General features: G+C 43.9%; 2 protein-coding genes across 2 annotated transcripts in view; one reads left to right on the forward strand and one right to left on the reverse strand.

The window, feature by feature from the left end:
- The first annotated feature begins 744 nt into the window (after positions 1-744).
- On the forward strand, positions 745-9,012 carry TRMT5 (tRNA methyltransferase 5). Its single transcript, XM_018562037.1, has 4 exons — positions 745-1,363; positions 3,100-3,224; positions 3,466-4,117; positions 8,948-9,012. Exons 1-4 carry the CDS (start codon positions 874-876, stop codon positions 9,010-9,012), a joined length of 1,332 nt encoding a protein of 443 aa, XP_018417539.1. The 5' UTR covers positions 745-873.
- Positions 9,013-12,002: 2,990 nt separating this feature from the next.
- MNAT1 (MNAT1, CDK activating kinase assembly factor) overlaps positions 12,003-20,656 on the reverse strand; it is a 107,622-nt gene continuing 98,968 nt past the window's right edge. Inside the window, exon 8 of the mRNA XM_018562047.1 lies at positions 12,003-12,264. Coding sequence (XP_018417549.1) covers positions 12,144-12,264 — 121 coding nt within the window. The 3' untranslated portion in view covers positions 12,003-12,143. The remainder of the gene's footprint in view (positions 12,265-20,656) is intronic.

Consider the following 20,656-nt stretch of genomic DNA (forward strand, 5'->3'; position numbering starts at 1 on the left):
GCTCTAAAAAAATCAACCACCCCTTTTTTACCCCCCCCCCCCCTTCCCTGACTTAACAGATCTCGCCCTCCACAGACGGATACTTACCGAGAACCAATGCCTGGGGACTTCAGGGAGTGTTTACATCCTGCACCACATGTCCCTTCTCTCCTGCTGCACATTAGAGCGACATAGAAGTCTGTGTGGATTGTCTCCTGGAGGAAGATGAGCACTATAAATGTCTATGGGGCTCTACAGTGCAGGTCGTGCTTAACTTTATACTCAGTTGTTGTACCTGACCGCACAATGCTGTTCACTAGTGATGTGATCATGTGTAGCTGCAGGAGATCCACCGGCTGCAACTGATTGGTCCAGGAGGGCGGTGCATCAGTGACAGATTTGCACGGCTTGGGTTGCACCAAGCCCGTGCACATCTCTACTGTTCAGATCTGATCAGAGGCTCGAGCAGGGTTAGCCCAATGTTGGTGCTCCAGCTGTAGTTAAACTACAAATCCCGTCATGCAGTTGCCTCTGGGAGTCGTGCCTGTGGCTGTCAATCTTACAGTGCCTTATGGGATTTGTAGTTTCAAAACAGCTGGAGGGCCGGAGTTTGACTATCCTCTAGAATGACCTGAAGATGAGTAATAAAAAGCTACTAGAATATACAGGGACGGGGTTATAGAAGGGGACAGAAGTACCCATAGAGGGACTTTATGTGCGTATTTAAAATGCATTTACTATTTTTTTCCTTTCAGGAATATTAACAGATTGTTTTGCTCAGCAAATCTAACCGGCTATGGCTTTGCAGCCTTAAATAAAATCACCCCGAAAACCAGTCCATGGTCTGCTGCTATACTTTCCTTCAATACATTCCAGAGAAGAAGCTTGTCCACCATGGAGCAGCCGCAGGATGATTGTGAGGAAGTTGGGCTGTTCTCGCCTCCTCCTAAAGTGCAGGGAATGACCACACTTGACCGCGATGCCTTCACCAAAACCATCCAAGCTCCTGTCATCAAAGTCAAGAAGGAACTTATTCATATTGTCATGAAAAACCTAAAGCACAGAATATTAAAGAGGCCCAAACTGAAGACAATCATCGAGGACCCCAGTGACGAGGACCATAAAAAGATTGTGCTGGACCCGTTCTTGGTCACATCAGAAGATGCGTTTGATGAGCGGGACCACGAGTTCTTCAAGAAGTTTCAGATTAGCCCTCAGATCTGTCAGGCTGATCTGCAAGTAACTTATGACAACTTGAAGACTGATGAGATCCTGAAGGCAATTTTACCCAAAGGCCAGGATGTCACAACTGGCTTCACCCGTGTAGGACACATTGCTCACATGAATCTCCGGGATCACCAGCTTCCGTACAAGAATTTGATTGGTAGGTGTTGGCTCGTGAGTGTTTTATAACACGTGTGCTGGCTTAAGGGAGACCTGTACTGAGGGAAATCCACAGGTAGCCTTTGATGTCCCTCTTTTAGAGATGCTGGTTGCCTGGCGATCGTTGGCTTCAATACTTTCTGAGACACCAAAATAAATATCCATAGGAAAGTCAGAGGGACTTATTCTGCTCCTGAGAGGAACATAGACAATGCTGTTGTTAAACTCTGGCTAAAAATAATATGGCGACCCACTGGACTTTTGAATAGGGATGCCGATATTTTTGGGTACTTGCTGATACCGAGTACCGGTGCCTTGTGCCCCGATTATCAGGAAGTCGGGCAGCGGATCATGACCCATTGCCCGGCTTCCTGATTGCCTGTGAAGCCGGTGTTCTAGGGAAAGAACACTGACTTCACTTGCCGAGGCTGCCTCGCTTCCTGACCAATCAGGATGCTGGGAAGTGAGCCATGATGTGCCACCTGGCTTTCTGATTGGCTTCCTAAACAGTCTGCCTATCAACAGGTGAAGCTGGCTTCCTAGCCAATCAGGAAGCCGGGTGGCACGTCATGACCCGTCTCCCTGATTGGCTAGGAAGCCGGCTTCACTTGTTACGAGTGCTCGCCCAAATACTCGGTATCGGCACCAATGCTAGAATCGGTGCATCCCGAAATACTTTTACATTGCGTTAGCTGTACTCCTCCAGGATAGTGATTTCAGTCAGTATGGGAGCCAGTGGGTCAGCATTATAGCCAAGTAACTTGCATTTTCAGAAATAGGTCATACTTAAGCCCTGTAGAAGGGGAGATCTTTGAAGCCTTGAAATAGGGTTTTCTGTAAACACATATTAACCACTTGAAGTCCGCGCTGTTAAACCCCCTTCCTGTCCAGGCCATTTTTCAGTACTCAGCGCTGCGGTACTTTGACTGACATTTATTCCGCCACGCAACGCTGTACTGAAATGAATTTTATACCATTTTATGGGGGCAGATAGAGCTTTCTTTTGGTGGTATTTAATCACCTGGGGGTTTTATTTTTTACTATATTAAGGAAATATTTACCGAAATTTATTATTGCTATTACATAGGGGGATAACAATCCCCCTATATAATAGCACAGGTACACTGACAGGTCCTCTTTATGGAGACATTAGGGGTCTCCAGGACCTCTGTCACCTGGGATGTGCGGACGGCAACTGGTTAATAATACAAGCTTCTCAGACCTATTGTTTGTCTTCAAACCTGGGCCCTCTGCTTTTGGGACGCCCCCGCTTTTTTGGGAGCAGCCTTACTAGAGCCACTGTTATCACAGTCCGATTGATCTATTGATAATTTTGATCCATGCGTCATCTCTACTTATTCCATTTTGATAAGGACAGACAGACATCTCACTGCCTATCTTACTCAGGTCTGTCTACAGCTAGCCATACACTGCTTAGCAGGACTGGGCCAAAATTCGAGCAGTACGTGGCCCCATTGGTGTTCGTCCATTCAACAAAAGTTGATATTTAAATCAACTTTGTCATTGAGCCAGTCTGAACATTCTCATCAGCAGCAGTCACTGCTCAGGTAATCTGACAGCAGCACACCCACTGCTGTCAATACAATAGCCTGGTGGGTCGATTTTCCCTCACCCATGCTGTGAATCAAACATTTATTCTGTTCAGTGTATGGCTAACCTTAGTAGTGAAAAGCTAGCACATTCCTTTTTGTAATGATGACGTTTTTGTTTTGACAGGGCAGGTAATACTGGATAAAAACCCCGGCCTCACCTCTGTTGTGAATAAAACCAACATTATTGACTCAACATATAGAAACTTTCAGATGGAAGTGTTAGCTGGCGAGGAAAACATGATAACCAAGGTTTGTGATGTTTATTTCATATGCTAAAGTAGATATAAACCCAATCACTAAAATCTTATCATTAACATGTCGAGTCAGGTTAATCTTTTTACATCTGCAGCTTTCAACAAAATATTCAGTCTGGAGATGATCTGGATGTGGTGTGAATGGGCCCTTAGGGACTAGTGTTAGTTGAATATGCTTTTTCCATGACCTGATCACTTTAAATCTATAAATAAATAAAGATTATTTCTTATTCTAGGTGAAGGAAAATGGTATCGCATACGAGTTTGATTTTTCAAAAGTCTACTGGAATTCAAGGCTCGGGACAGAGCATGACAGAATTACTGGACTCCTAAAGAGCGGAGATGTGGTGTTCGATGTGTTTGCAGGAGTTGGGCCCTTCGCTATCCCTGCCGCTAAAAGAAAATGCATCGTCTACGCCAACGACTTGAACCCAGAGTCCTATAAATGGCTGCTACATAACTGCAAGCTGAATAAAGTGGACAAGAAAGTGCAGCCGTTTAATGTTGATGGGCGAGAGTTTATCAGGACTGTTATAAAGAAAGAACTATCAGGATATATCAAGTCCTTCACCACAGAGAGGGAAAACCATCTCCACATTGTCATGAACCTGCCAGCTATGGCTGTGGAGTTTCTTGATGCCTTCAGACACCTTCTGGACATGGAGTATTGCAGTGAGGACATCCTGCCAACTGTACATTGCTATGGCTTCTCAAAGGACGATAACCCAGAAAAGGACATTAGGAAGCAGGCAGAGCAGTATTTGGGAACCGTGTTGGACAGCTGCTCAGTCCATCTTGTGAGGAACGTCGCCCCTAATAAGGAGATGATGTGTATAAGCTTTAAGTTGCCAGCTAAGGTGCTTTTTGCTAACCAGTTAGATTGTGCAGGTAAGTTCAGTAAGGCATGTATATACACTGCTCAAAAAAAAATGAAAGGAACACTTTTGTTTATCAGAGTATAGCATCAAGTTAATAAACTCCTGGGATATTGATCAGGTCAGTTAAGTAGCAGAGGGGGTTGTTAATCAGTTTCAGCTGCTTTGGTGTTAATGAAATTAACAACCGGTGCACTAGATGGGCAACAATGAGACGACCTCCAAAACAGGAATGGTTTTACAGGTGGAGGCCACTGACATTTTCCCTACTCATCTTTTCTGGCTGTTTTTCACTAGTTTTGCATTTGGCTAGAGTCAGTGTCACTACTGGTAGCATAAGGCGATACCTGGACCCTATAGAGGTTGCATAGGCATGCCAACCCCTCCAGGATGGCGCATCAATACCTGCCATTGCCAGAAGGTTTGCTGTCTCCCAGCACAGTCTCAAGAGCATGGAGGAGATTCCAAGATACAGGCAGTTACTCTAGGAGAGCTGGACAGGGCCGTAGAAGGTCCTTAACCCATCAGCAGGATCGATATCTGCTCCATTGTGCAAGGAGGAACAGGATGAGCACTTCCAGAGCCCTACAAAATGACCTCCAGCAGGCCACTGGTGTGAATGTCTCTGACCGGACAATCCGAAACAGACTTCATGAGGGTGGCCTGAGGGCCCCACGTCCTCTAGTGGGCCCTGTGCTCACTGGCCGGCACCGTGGAGGTTGATTGGCATTTGCCATTCAAACAGCAGAATTGGCAGGTCCACCACTGGCGCCCTGTGCTTTTCACAGATGAGAGCAGGTTCACCCTGAGCACATGTGACAGACGTTAAAGGGTCTGGAGAAGCCGTGGAGAACGTTTTGCTGCCTGTAACATCATTCAGCATGGCCCATTTGGTGGTGGGTCGGTGGTGGTCTGGGGAGGCATATCCATGGAGGGACGCACAGACCTCTACAAGCTAGACAATGGCCCCCTGACTGCCATTAGGTATCGGGATGAAATCCTTGGACCCATTGTCAGACCCTACGCTGGTGCAGTGGGTCCTGGGTTCCTCCTGGTGCACGACAATGCCCAGCCTCATGTGGTGAAAGTATGTAGCCAGTTCCTCGAGGATGAAGGTATTTATACCATTGAATGGCCCCCACGCTCGTCAGTCAGTCTGTGCAGGAGCTCAGTGATGCCCTGGTCCAGATCCGGGAGGAGATACCCGAGGATACCATCCATCATCTCATTAGGAGCATGTCCCAACGTTGTCAGGCATCCATACAAGCACGTGGGGGTTATACAAATTACTGAGTACCGTTTTGTAGAGCTGCAACAGTTAATCGATTTAGTCGATTAAAATCGACGATTGAAAACGTTGGCAACGTTTTCGATCGTCGATTCGTCGGCTATCGATTGATTTACAGTTCCCTGTGATTTTTGAGGTGTCTTTGAATTCAGCCCTCTGTAGGTTGATCATTTTTCATTTCCATCAAACGATGTGGCATCCTTCCCTTCCTAACACATTACCCCGTCAGGTATACAGTAAATATCCAGCATGATATTTTTCCCCATTGAGATCTGATGTGTTTTCAAAGTGTTCCTTTAATTGTTTTGAGCCGTGTACACATCATGGTTTCTGTCATCAGTCCTTTCTGACAATAATTCCTGGCGTTCTTTAAGGTCTTCAGACTGTCTGCTGCACTTTCCTCGTCACGTTGTGCTACTGAATAAGTGGATGTTTTCTGTTTAAGTACAGCATGTCATCAGTGGCGGTGGATTCCCTGAGCAGCTAGTAAAGCAGCTGCTTTTTTTAGGGTGAGCAGGCTTAATCCTTTCCAGCTCTGTCATGCCAGGAACACTGTGTACAGGAACAGCAAGTGTGAGCGCTGATGACATCCTATTTCTCTCTATAGCCTGCACAGTATTGACATGGCTTCTGCTGCGTCTAAAGGGACTCGTCTCCTGTGTTACCCACAGCAGCCAAATTCTACCTTTTGATTTTCTAACTTGCATGAGAATAATGAGAGCTGCAGTCTTATTAGTTTCTGTAAGCATTTCCTGTTTCATACATACGGCCTTAACTGTGTGTAATTGGCCTCAAGCTTCTGTGTTGCTACAGAGTTCATGGATGTGCGCAAAAGGACAGCTGGAATTGACAGCAAGACTTGGAGGTTTATGGACAAAACAAAAAGAGCCCAACTTCAGGCAAAAGATTTTTGATGCAGGTTGGGTTGTGTACAGCTGGCGGTCCAGAGTTTGCCCACCCCTGCAGGAAAGGAAGTAATAGGAAATCTCGCTAATGGGGACACAGACAAGTAGAGTGAGGAAGTGTAAGGATGCATGACCAATGTTTTTTTATTGTGGTGTGCTTTCCTTTCCTGGTACCCAGTGCGGTAATTATCTTACGATCATGCCACAAACCAGCCGAGATTCGTACGATTCTCGGCTGGTTTTCAAACATGTTCGTAAGACAAAAGTCGTGTGACCGTACAGTGGAAACGGTCGCACGCCTTCCACACACCTTGCGATTATCGTACGGTAGAAGGGCTTTAGTAAGTACTTGTTCACACCAAATCTGGACGTGTATTTTTTACTATATACGTTATGTGAAACATATATTCTTACCCATATTTTTGGTAAAATATAAAAGACGGGGTCACGTCGGGTAAATAGACACCAAACATGCCAAGCCTTAAAATTGCGCGCACGCAAAAAACAACCACACCGAAACCTCATTGGCCATAGGCCATGATGGCCCTAAAATTATTGCTCTCATTCCAACATTCGCGGTAATATGTAACATGTGCGGCACAATAATCGTTTTCACACGTAGACACACCCGAAGCATGTTTGCATGTGTATGTTGGGGGTTGTGTTTTTTTTTGTTTTTTTTTTATGCATCTTTAATATTTTTTTATGCTTTAATTTTTTTTACACTTAACTTTATTGCTATCACATGGGGGGATAAGAAGCCCCTTATGTGATAGCTAATTTACTTGACAGGTCCTCTTTATGGAGACATCAGTGGTCTCCAAGACCCCTGATGTCACCTAGGGACCCCCAGAGAAGCTGATGAAGCAGAGATCTGCTTCAATACAAGCAATCGGACGAATGTAACGCTCCCGGCCGGCCGTTTAATTTCCAGCCGGAAAGCTACTCGTCCGACTCCGGCGTCCTCGAGGATGAACAGATTTTTCAAGCCCTGTGTGTGTGTGTGTGTGTGTGTGTATATATATAGGTCCAAACAGACCCCTGACATTTCCCTTTTAAAATAGAAAAGAAATTGAGGACACCAAATCCTCAATTTCTTTTTCTGCAGCCTCAGAACTCAGTGAATGGGAAGCACTCAGTACAGAGGCTTTCCATTCATTCAGACACTGATAGTAAAATATTTACTATCAATAGTTTCTGAATGGGGAGGAGCCTCTGTACTGAGTGCTTCTCCCCACTGAGGAAATCTTGCAGGCTGCAATGTAAATCACCGCCTGTTCATTCATAACTGGGGATACCTAGTACTATGTGTCCCCAGTTATTTACAAACACTGGAGTGATCAGACGATCGCTCCAGTGTTTGTCCTTCTCACACGGCCCCCCGGGACGGACGGACGAGGGAGCGTTGTCATCATGTCGGTGAGGAGAAGAGAAGCCGCCCAGAGGAGGTCCAGGAGTTGAGTGCCTGACTCAATGGCTTCATTTCCGCTCGCCCCCACGCAATTTTCACTCGCAAATGGAAATTTTTAGCCCTGTATATATATACACACTAATATATACTTAGGCATACAAACACAAATTGGACAAACAAGGCTTTAAAAAAATGACCTAGCTTGAGTGTTCCTGGCATAGTCGGGTGCTAATGTGCTACACATCAGATACTCCGCGTTTGTACAAAACATTTGTTACTCCAAGCCTCGTCATTTCCAAAACACCAACATAAAGCTGCTTCTTCCACATGATAGAACATGATGTTCTCTGTGTATGAAGAGGGATTCCCTGGCAGGACACCTATATAAGCTTCTCCAACCACAGACCAGTGCAGGGGAAGGCTGAACACGTCTGGTACAAATACATAGCAGAATATCTGTGGTAGTAATATCCAGTTTAGGGTAAAACATTTTGTCTGTGCCCCCCCCTTCCATTACAAAGTGCAGATTGACAAATACACTGTCAGTGATCACTGACTGTCAACAGCTTGCATAGATCAGATCATATGAGAGCTTCCGAATACATTGTGGGAGTTGAGATGTATTTTTCCTGTTGGAGAGGTGCTGTGTCAGGGTACACACAGGAACCTAAATTCAAATCTCTGCATGTGTTGGATGTCAGAAGCAGAATATACCGTGAAATGAATTGGATTTCAGACATTTTTCTAAAATGTTACCATGGTGGTGTTATGTGGCCTTCTTTAGTTACATGAGTCCTCTAAAAGAAAACTATACTTTATATTCAGCATGTTATTGTAACATTTACTTTAAAGAAGAACTCCAGGAATCTAAAGATCTTACCCCTGCAGTGGAGTTAACCCCACTAATAATATTATTATACAGGATTTATATGGCGCCAACAGTTTGCACTGCACTTTACAATATAAGGAATAAATTAAAGTTATAATACAATAGTAGATATTTAATTTCCCTGCGACAGTGAGTGAGTACAGTACAGTACAGTGACCATTTGTTTTTCTGCTATAGTAGAGGAGGTGAAGGATCAGATCCTTGTGGCTCTTTACCCAAATCGGAATATTTGACCTTCCATCCTGTCCTGATAGGAAGACAGACAGCACTAAAATCCTGACAGGGAATCTACTGCTCTGGGTGAGAAAAGGAAAGACCAAACCCATAACCTGTGTGTGCTTCCGTTTTAGGTGAACCAGCACTGAAACGATTCCGGAAAGATGAAGAAAGCACAGAGAAGGAATCCACACGGTAGTCGTGGTGCCTGCCGAGGAAATGATTTTATTTCTGCTTTAGTTTTTTGTACACACTGAAGTACTAGTGTGATTCATGTATGATTACATTTTAATAAAAGAATGAGAAAGTAAAAAGATGTCTAGCACAGTGATGTCCGATCACTTCCATGAAAAGTGTAAAGATGTCAATTTCATGCTCGGTCTACAGATGAGATTTTACATAACTTTAAAGCAGAAATACAGACAAGATTAAGATATAAATGAAAAGGTCATTAAAAGATAAAAATAAGTAGCGTGTGTTGCAACATTTACAGGGTAATTCACAGAAGGGTGGAGAGTTGAGAAGACAGGAGAAGTGAACAATCTAGGACAACATGGCTGAACTGGAAAGATTCTCCAATTCAGCTCACTTTCCAGTTCAGCTATGTTGTCCTAGATTGTTCACTTCTCCTCCTTCTCCAAACTCTTCACCCTTTTGTGAATAACCCCGTTAGTTTCAATCCAGAATTCTCACCTGCAGTACTTGTTTTCCGCCACAAGATGTCCTTAGTCTGATGGCCAACATCATTCCTCCCATTTCCTCTGAGCTCAGGTCAATCCGGACCTGTCCCCAGCCTATGACTGGTCAGTGAAAAGAGAAGCAGCACAGTGATGAGCTCATCTCTCTGTCACAATAATTTCCCTTCCTATTAACATGTTCCTTGTTAGCACATGAAGTAATTGGCTTCTTGTGCTGCTTCTCCGATACGAGGACACCTTATATTTAAAAACATTTTTTTAATGATGTATTGATTACAGATCTGCAGTAATGTGTGTCTCATATCTGCCTAGAGTTCAACTTCTGGAAAAACTAAGATGATTTTTGGTTTACCAAATAATTTTTGGTTATAAACTTACCTTTTTTATTTGAATCATTTCCTTTATTGTACAAATACACTGAAAATCGACATGGTTTGTATGAGCTGGGGATCGTCTCCTCCTCCTCTTCCCCCTCCTCCTCTTTACAGAAGGGGACCAGCAATGACAGCTGCCTGTCTCGGTTTCCTTTAATAAATGCTGTGTTCTGTCTCGGCTTAAAGTGACACTAAACTCAGGAGTTACATCTTACAAATGCATTCAAGTCCCTTAACTATTAACAAAAATGTCTCTTATTTGTGTATCACTCGGCTGTAGATCCTAAAATCATCTCTGAATTGGTGCGGACACTGTCCTTCCTTCTGGAGGGGGGCCATTTTGGCTCCCCATGGTACCTGTGTGTTGTAAAGTAGCCCCCGCACCAAACTCTCACCCATGATGGACTACAATCTCAATACAAATGAGTAAACTAATTGTGAGATTGTAGTCCATCCCGGGAGTGAGCTTGCTAAGCTAAGAATTTAATCTGAAATTCTCTTTATACTAACATGTGACTGGTGTGCAGAGAAATCGTTTTGTTTCCTTTCATCCGAGATTTGTTCACAGAATATCAGCTAGTCATTTCTTTGCTTTGTCAGGCCGATGAACCTGTTTGGTGCATTTCAGGTTGATAGAACCCGCATCTGTCCGCATGTATAAATACACAGAATGATAACCTGTGGTTTGGTATAGGTGAGGGGTGGCCAACTCCAGATGTGCTTTAACTACACATTCCATCATGCTCTATCTCTGGAAGTCATGCCTGTAACGGTCAGGCTTGCAATGCCTCATGTCCTCAGTTATTTACAAACATTGTAGTGATCATCACTGAGATGTTTGAATATTACAGGGAATGATCGTTCCGCAGCTCTCATTCCGCACTGCCCCACTTGGCCCTGTCACTGTGTCTGCTCTGATCCCCACTGCCTCTGCAGATATCGGTGGGGGAAAGCAGCAGGGATCGGAGGGGGACACAGACCGCAGCATTCATCGGGCTCTCAGAAGGGAGGAGAGAGCTGCAGAGCCAATGGAGCGGTGGTGGGAGGAGCTCTCCTCACCGCTGGGCACCAGCTGCAGGTGTCTGTGTCCCCTCCGATCCAGGGACACATAGCCAATGAAACACTGGCTCTCAGCAGGGAGGAGAGAGTTGCAGAGCCAATGGACTGGTGGCGGGGGAGCTCTCCTCACTGCTGGGCAAGGAGAGAACTAGGGGGTCCAAACCAATTAACCGATCATGAGAATGGTAATGAATCTCATTATTGCTTACTATCGATTAGTTGGTTCCAGCCTAATGCTGGGCACACACCTTTCACCGATCGCAAGACTTTTGTCTTACGATGGTTGTAAGGTAATTTTAAAAATGTACGATCTGCCTATCTTTAGACTTGAGATGACGGCAATGCTGAACGGGCAGTGTGCGCTTGCCCATGCGGCATTTATCTTACTAACATGCCACACACCCGCCGACAATCGTACGATTCTCGGCGGGTTTTCGAACATGTTCATAAGATAAAAGTCGTGCAACCTCTGCTACTGTAAGGCCTTCCACACACCTTGCGATAATCGTACGATCGCGGGATTTTATCGTACGATTATCGCAAGGTGTGTGGGGACCTTTACACTGCATTGATTTGTGCCTTTCATATCTGCTTGGAGTTCAGCTTTAAAAACCTTCACCATTGAGAGTGGCAAACATGTTGTCTACTTCTTCCTTCACAGCAGTAGGTTTATTTTTACATTACAGGTGCACTTTATTTGTATTGACGATAGCCATTGATTATAAAGATAAAACAAAAACCTCTCTGGATTAATGACAACCGTTGGTTTTTCAGCCGTCCAAAACACACGCTGTGACTAACGCTGACTAAATATTTATCTAACAAAGCCTCGTACAAAACGGAAAACCACAAACTAATAAAAGTTGGCTTTATTTAAAAATAAACAGAAAATTTACAACTTCTTAGAGAAATCCCAATGATTTCAATGGAATTATTCATTTCTTCCATCAGACATGACTTGTTGTTTCAGTTGCTCTCAGGACCAGAAAAAAAAAAAAACGTATTGGTTTGAAGGCTGTTTTCTGTCTTCTGGAAGAAAAAAAAAAAAAAAAAAAATGATCCTGGAACACAGCTGTCTTTATTAAAGAGCGCTCCGGCCTAGGTAGGGCTGCAGATGGCAGCAATTTTACCAGATTCACTTGCGTTAGATGCTGGTCCCGTGCCAACGTCCGTTCTTGTTCAGACTGGGGCTACGCAAGTTAATGCGACTGCCAGAAGAGCCCGCTGAAGGCGTCCTGCAGTGCCCTATGGCATGCGAGAGAGGAAGTGTAGCCTCCGGCGAGATCCTGTGGGGAAGTAGCTCGTACATGGTTTAGATACCTAAAAACAAAGGACAACATTGTTAACCTCAAAGCATAGAAATAAAACGTTCATTCGGTTTGGCTGGGAATACCCAGATGTTTGGCGACCGTATCGCCAAGCATGGTGCATTACCATTCGTATTGAGTAAATACATAAATGTGTTTTAAATCTGAGTCCTTTATATAAAAAAAAAAAAAAGTAAAGTAAGATCGGCTTCTTAAGAAGCATACCTAAAAACAAAGGACAACATTGTTAACCTCAAAGCATAGAAATAAAACGTTCATTCGGTTTGGCTGGGAATACCCAGATGTTTGGCGACCGTATCGCCAAGCATGGTGCATTACCATTCGTATTGAGTAAATAAATAAATGTGTTTTAAATCTGAGTCCTTTATATAAAAAAAAAAAAAGTAAAGTAAGATCGGCTTCTTAAGAAGCAAGAGATCCAAAGAAGCGATTAGGAGCCTGTTGGAAGACGGTTATGCTTTGATTTGTCACATCTTAGCGTAGCAGACGGCGGGGTGGGGGTTTGAGTCATTAGCATTGCCCCACAAAACAAACTGATTTTCAGCACTAAGAAACTTAAAACAGATGCACTTCTGGCAGGAGACAAGAAAGCAAAAAAGACCACCAGCACACATTAGATGGTTTAATTCTGTGATTATACCATCATGCTTGGAAAGGGGCATCTCAACAGGAATCTACGTTATGAGGTGTTAATGCAGCGGGGGGTTATATTGCTTCACCTGTGTTTTATTTGGCCACTGTAGCAAGTCTGAAGTGACATTTTAACTGATCTACCACGGGTGACCGCCACTATTTGCAGGACAGCTGCAAAACAGAAGTTCTGCAGAGCATGAGAACAGATACAGATTTAAAAGGAAGAGCAGCATGGGACTTCTGAGGGTTTAATGTCACTTTAAATGAAGTCTCTTAATCCAATCATATTATTTACTGTCCTTTTCAGCTGTCCCTCCAGCGCTGGTGCGGGTCTCTGATCCAGCGCTGACTCCTCTTCTCTCATGTCCCACGGAGTCTGTGCGGGTGCACGCTGCTCCATAGACTTACCTTGTGTCTCTCCTCGTCTCCTGGCCAAACATCTGAACTGCGCATGCGCCCGCCCCAAGCTCCTTTGCGGCCACCCGAGATTCTTCAGATGTTCGGACGGGAGCGAGCGGCGGAGACACAGGTAAGTTTAAAACTGTTTGAAAAGGGTTTAAAAAAAAAAAAAGTTTTTGCATATATCTCCTGCTTGCTAGCAGGAGATATATGCAAAAGAAAAACCGTGATGGTTTAATAACCCTTTAAAACAAATATGCGGGGAAAGTACACTGCAGCGTGCATCAAGAAGTATACCAACCCTCCGTTACATCAATGTGATATAGGCAGAGCACCAAAATCTGAAGCAGAGTCTTTTTACTGCAGGAATGACTTCTAGTATCCTAGTGAGCTAGTATGTTCTTCAGCTGCATGTGTTCATTATGTCCACCCAAAAGTGATATAGGAGTCATGGGTAGAGCATGGTGGGCACAATCAACCACCTGGATTCTTCTATGTCTTCAGTACTACAATAGTGAGACCTCTTTGTCATAATTATTGATTCTGTTTAAGTACACCTTGCAGCTTTGGTAGTCTTTGCCCATCTGTGTGTCTGAGTTTCTCCTGTAAAATTTTCCATAATATAAAATAAATAAACCCAACTGGTAGAGTGAGGAGCCCATATGATAACCACGGTAGGAGCACAAATCCAGTAACTCAAGAACAAAGATCTCACCAATAGAGTCCCCGAGAGATAGAAGAAAGTTAGAGGTGGTTGAACTCTCTAGAATCTAGCGAAAACAAGCACTCTCTATGGTCAAAAGTATGTGGACACCCCACCCATTACATGAGTTCAGGTGGGTGCTTCCAGTGAATGGTTCTGTTAATGTTAACAACATACAAAGTCATTTTAGACTGTGTGCTTCCAACCTTGTGGCAATAGTTTGGGGAAGGCTTTTTTCCGTTTCAGTATGACTGTGCACAAGCCAGGTCCCAGACACGGTTTTACCAGTTTGGTGTGGAAGAACTTTAGGGGCCTGAACAGAGCCCTACTGAACATCTTTAGAATGAATTGCAATGTTCATAACTAGGGATGCACCAATATCGTTCTTTCAGCATCGAGTACAGATATTTTGTTTTCGGTACTCGCGAATACCGGTGCTTCTGCTGGCATGGAGCTGGCTTCCTGGGCAATCAGCAAGCCAGGCGGCATGTCATTACCCTCCGTCTGTATTCCTGATTGGCCAGGAAGCCGGCTCCATGTTGTTTGGCCAGCTTGATTGTGATTGGAAGGGAAACCGGCTTCATGATTAGCCGGGAAGCCGGCTCCATGCAAGGACCTGGCTGTTTGGCCGGCTCAATGCTGATTGGCCGGGAAACCGGCTTCCCAGCCAATCGGGAAGCTGGGAGGTGGGTCATTACTTGCCACCCAGTTCCTGATCGCACAGGAAGCTGGCTTCATGTTCCCCTATGGCACTGCCGGTCAGTAGAAATCTTCCTCTGATCAGAAGTTCCAGTATCGGGGTATTTGGGCGAGTACGAGTACTCACCCAAATACCCGATATCGGTGCATCCCTACCGATAACAGTCCAGGCCTTCTCATGCAACATCCGCCCACCCAACATCCGCCCATTTTGTACTTATTGTGCTCTGTTGTCACACAAGTTTCTAATGGAGACAAGTGTCCATTTCACAACATAATATACAGCCATGATCCACTATTGGCACCCTCAGCAAAACCTGACCTAAGAAATGCTATGCTGCCATTGCTGGAGTGCATGTAGACAAGAAGTGACTGCAAATAATCTGCATTAGATCGCAAGCACTAAGATGCAAAAAAGGATGACGAAAAAGTATTAACAAAAAAAGGAAGAATCATTTTGTTTCTGATACACAATGCTTTAGTAAAATAAATATCATTCAGTTCATGGGTTTACATATCCTTTAAAAATAAAAAGGAAAGTTTGGCTTTAATAACTGCAATTACCACTGTTTCCATAGAATAACGTGAATCACCTTGTAGCAGGGCCCCAGAGCAATGTGAAAAGGTTTTCCTCAGTCAAAAAAGTATAAAACCATTTTTTTGCTAGTGCAAACCACATTCAAATGATGTATTTTTATTGTTCTAAACCTCAATGTAATCACGATTGTGTCTGAAAAGTCTATCTTCCTATAAATTATGTTTAGAGACCGCATGCACCGTGTCCTGATGTGAACTGTTTGTTCTAGACACGTATCGTTTCTGCAGACCAAAATGCTTATAAGTGCAGCTAGGTAGAAAGGCCAAAGGTGACCAGCGCTCAGTACTCTATATTCTGGATTTAAAGGAACATCCAACTTAATAAAAATGATTTGGGATAACTCCCTTTTATCCAATGCGTCCGTCAGCACCAAGGCTCAAAACCAGGCAGCTATGGGATTCCGAATGCAAAACCCTGAGGATTATTTGTAAACATGAACTGACAGATATGACTTCCATAATTCCAGATACTTCTGAGAAGTGTTTTGGCCGCAGGGAAATAGAGTAATACCACTAATTAACTGGAAACCAAAATAAACTCAAGGTCCGACCTTCCTGTGATAACCAACTACGTCATGTTCAAAGAGAATATATAGTGCCGCTGTTCAAATTGTGTACCTAATATAGTCAATTAAAATAAATAGAAAAAAATATAAAACAGTATGTTTTTTTCATGTGAAAATGAAACATTTTATATGCATTTTATGTAGTATTTTATCCCAGCCAGCAGGTAAGGGTTAAAGTGAGACTAAGCTCAGGAGTTAAATCTTAAAACGCATTAAAATACCTGAACTATTAACTAGGGATGCACCGATACTAGTATTTGGGCGAGTGCTCAAATACTTAACCCGAGTGCATGCTTAACCCGATACCGGAGCTTCTGGTAGCAGGAAGCCACTCTGCGAGTCAATAGACACCGCCTGGCTTCCTTATTGGCAGGGAAGCCGCCTGGTATATACTCAACCCCTGGCTTCCTGATTGGCCGTGAAGCCGGCTCCATGCTCCCTCGTCAGTTGGCGAATACCGATACCGGACGTCCCATTAATGACTCGCCGCCCAGCTTTCTGATGGAGCATGGGGCCGGCGTCCTGGCCAATCAGGAAGCCAGGCGGTGTGTAATGACTTGCTTCCTCATCAATAATGGGACTTCTGTTATCGGCGAGTACTATAAAAAAAAAAAACAAAAAAAAAAAACGGTACTCATACTCGATACCAAAAAAAACGGTATTGGTGCATCCCTACTATTAACAATATTGGGCCTTATTTGAGATCCTCAAATCATCTCTGAATTGGTGCTGACACTGTCCTTCCTTCTGGAGCGGTGACTACTTTACAACACACACAGGGACCATGGTGACCAAAAGTAGCCACCCCTCAGAAGGAAGGACAGTGTCAGCACCAATTCAGAGAGGATTTGAGGATCTACAGCCATGTGATACACAAGAAAGGTAATTTTTGTTAATTATTATTAAGGTACTTGAATGCATTTTTAATATTTAACTCCTGAGTTTAGTATCACTTTAAAATGTTTTTTTATCTGATATACAAAGCTCAAAATCTCAAGCTGAATTTATGCATAGGTGAATGAGAATGGCAACTCCTTCCTTATTGGGCAGCTCAGTGTTTAGTTTCAATCAGAGAGAATTTTGTGACATTTTGGCATTGATATTGGAAAAATGGTACATATATTACCAATTCTCCAAGGGTATGTAAACTTTTGAACACAACTGTATGAGTACCGTGCCAGAATACAACTCAGCTTGCCCCAGATCACCTCTTTCAAGCAGGCCATGATGTAGTATATTGTACCATGCATGAGCAAAGTACGTAGTGATCACATTTGCCAAATGAACAGTACTTTTGGGGTCACACACGCTCTGGCATGGTACATACATGCTAGTGCGACTACACCCTTAGTCCCAGAGTCCCCACTGCCACAGCCTTTTACTCAGCAGACTAAACGCATATAATTAAGTCTCCTACTCACCATTTGCACAGCCTTTTTCCACCATTACAAAAATATTGACAAGTACCCCTAAATGTGCTGCCAAGGACCTCTAGGGGTACTCATACCCTAGGTTGTGAACTTGTGAACTATTGTGATAATAGGGGTTATGCATCCTACAAGTCACAGGACCCTATGGATATACAGAAGTGCCCCTATGCAAAAGCCCTTCACCTACCAAACCCTCTCTGCTGCTCTGGAAAGTACAAGCCTCAGTGCATAATGCTCTGTAAATGTAGAAAAGCAAGCAAACTTTCACTTACCAAACGGCACGGAATAAAACAAACAGATAAAGCGCTGTTTAGCATCTTCTGAATAATCAGGATGGGACAGATAAGCAAATGAACATATATGTTAACCATATAGCTGTATATTTATAAGGCCCTTCTGTGTTATGTATATTATTCTAATGGATGATGAAAAACAGGTGCTTCTTCAGGAAGCTTCCTTCCTTGTTACTTCTACAATCATACTGGGATAAATTAGGATCAGATTAGGATCATATGCACCATTAAGTAGTTTATACAATGGTCCTACTGCTGCTTACATTCCATTCCTCCCATCGTATTGAAAAAATATGGATTTACCGAAAACCATATTTTAGAGTTCAGCCGTGGAACATCGCCCCTGGAAACAAATGGCATGAGGGTGAAATCAGAGGAGGAGAAGGGCTCCCGTACCTTAATACCTTCCAGAACCTGGGTTATTTTTACAAGAGGATAATTAGTTGTAAGCTGGAGCAGATATGCTACATTCCACACCCTTCCTCTGGAGTATTCTCCACATAGAGTAGTTCTGTACAAGTATAGTGTCCTTAGTACAAAGCAACATTTGTTTTTCTAGACAAAAGTCATAAACATACTCTGGTGATCCACACAACTGATGTGCTACATGCAACCTAAGCTTTCTTCCTCTTGTAAGTCTACCCAAGCACATCCCTGTGCTGCCCATCAGTGTAGAAAAGGCACTCCTACTGCAAGGCTGATGTCAGCTTTTAGAAGAAGCATGGCTATGGGCAGTTACACTAGCTGAACTGAAAACAGCTTCAACTTTTAAAGACACATGGAAGTGAAGTGAAGGGTGCCTTGCTTACGCTTATGTTTAACATTGTATTTAAAGCCAAGAGTCGGTTTTAGTTTTGGATCGAGTATGGAGGCGTTAAGATCTCTGTCAGGCTTTTGTTCTGCTGTAGGTGTCTCTTCAGGGAGATTTCCCTTTTCTTCCTGTCCCAGAGACTAATCAGGAAGTAATAGGAGAAGATTTCCACTCACTTCCTCCTTCTATGGAAACTCAAAAACTTTCTCTACCGGAGAAAATCGTCACCAGGACCAATAATGAGGGTGAACCTCCCCAGCTGGGACACAGGCAGCAATTAAAACAGAAGGGGAGGAGCTGGGCTCAAATGTTTACCCATCAAAATAAGTAACTGCTTGGACCTAATGGTCTGGATTTAACTGTTCATCACAAAGAATTCTGTAGATTACCACTACACATCAATAAATCAAGGAGGGACTTAGATAAAAGTGTTGAATGGCTCTGAATGGAGTTCTAGAGTTTAGCTGCTCATGTGGCCAGGCTGAATTCATTTTCAGCTCTAATTGCTCGGGGCATTGTTCCAAACCTCCACATTTTTATAGAATATATGCACTTTCAGACGTTACAGCCCCACTTCCTTAACCTACCAGATCCCACTCTCCCCCCTCCATAGATGTATACTTACTGCCCCCTCCCAACCCCCCCTCAGGTCCTCCAATTTTTGTTTACATTTCATGCCAAAGTCCTAACTCAGTTGGCAATGACTGTGAAGTAGAGCTCCATAGACTTCTATGGAGCTCATTTACTTCCGTCTCCTGGCTGGGAGACGCATTGTAAGTAGAAATCCCATGATTTCCTATGTGGCTGGTTCACATCTATGTGATGCGGTTTAATGTGAAAAGGAAATGTAAACCATATGGGCCCATTCACACCTACATGTGAGCATTGCCACGTGTGCCTCAATGCACAAGAACAGTGTAAACCCAGCCTAATAGTTCCCGAGGCACTCCATCAAAGGATATCTATGGTCGAAAACTACAAATAAATCTGTATTTCTATAAATCAATTTACATAAGTTCTATCCCACTCCTAATAACCAGATCCATCTAGAAGTTTGTAAGTTTATTAAAGATGCCCATGGGATGGACTTCCTCAATTAACTGACACAATTGCACTTCCATAGATCACAACTCTCGCAGAGCCTGCCTTCTGAACAAAGTAACATTATCATTGCTTGCTGGAAGCAATGCATGATGGGACATGTAGTCTTGAGAAATTAAGATCGTATCACATCAAGCAGCAGGGAAAGAGACGTAAAGCACACTGGGCATCAGTGATGTGCCGTGCCTTCTGTGCTGGGTGAGGCATCCCCCAGCCAGCCGAAGCTCCGCCCCCTGCTGAAGCTCCATCCAGCCCCCCACCAAAGCGCCACCCCATTCTGCCGAAGCTCCGCCCCATGCTTGGTAACCAAGCCGTGTGGGGGGGAGGAGACAGGGCAGAGCCTCCTTGTCCCTCACTTGCTCATCACTGGTGAGGCATCAAGATTGATGTCCTCACTGGTTTTTTTTTTATTGGACAGCTTGGACCAATGGCGCTTAGCCATTGATCCAAGCCATCCACAGAGCTCACACCTCTAACACAGAGTAGAGGCTGTGACAGCTCTTGCCTCACCAAGTTAGGTTACACAAGCAGTGGGGAAGCCCGCTGCTGTGTAACCTACCTGTCAAAAGCCGGATGCAGCGCTGCCTGTAATTAACAGGGAGCGCTTAGTCCATGACAGGTTACGCAGTGGGGGAGGCTTTCCCTGCTGTGTAACCTGATAGAAAGCAATCTGAATGGAGAAAAAGCTGTCAGCTTCAGACTTGAAGCCGACACCTTTATTCTTGATAATACTAGGTAAGGCTCTGCCTCCCCTGACAGCACGTCCCTGCTGGGAATCCAGGAAGCTGTTGAAAGTGATAGGCAGCTGGAAGCAGGACTCGCTACATAAAAGGGATTTTTTTTCCAAGTAAGCTTTGATTGCTTTATCAAAAACTATAGCATGGGTTCCTATTACAATGCTCCTGCAAAGGTGGTATATGCTGTGACTTTAGAACTTTAATGAGCAAATATGGCTGCCCCCATATGGACTATGATCAGATAGGTTTTGCTTTAAAATGTTACCACACGCTAAAAAAAAATCATTGAATTTAGGCAAATCACATTTCTGTATTTATAGCTTGAAATATAGATTGTCTTCAAATGTTCTTTGCTTTTAACGAAATAATTTGAAGACAGTACCCCCCCCCCCCCCCTCCCCGCCCCCACCGTCCA

Source organism: Nanorana parkeri, unplaced genomic scaffold (genome assembly GCF_000935625.1).
Source record: "Nanorana parkeri isolate BGI_ZX_2015 unplaced genomic scaffold, ASM93562v1 scaffold20, whole genome shotgun sequence".
Taxonomy (NCBI): Eukaryota; Metazoa; Chordata; class Amphibia; order Anura; family Dicroglossidae; genus Nanorana; species Nanorana parkeri.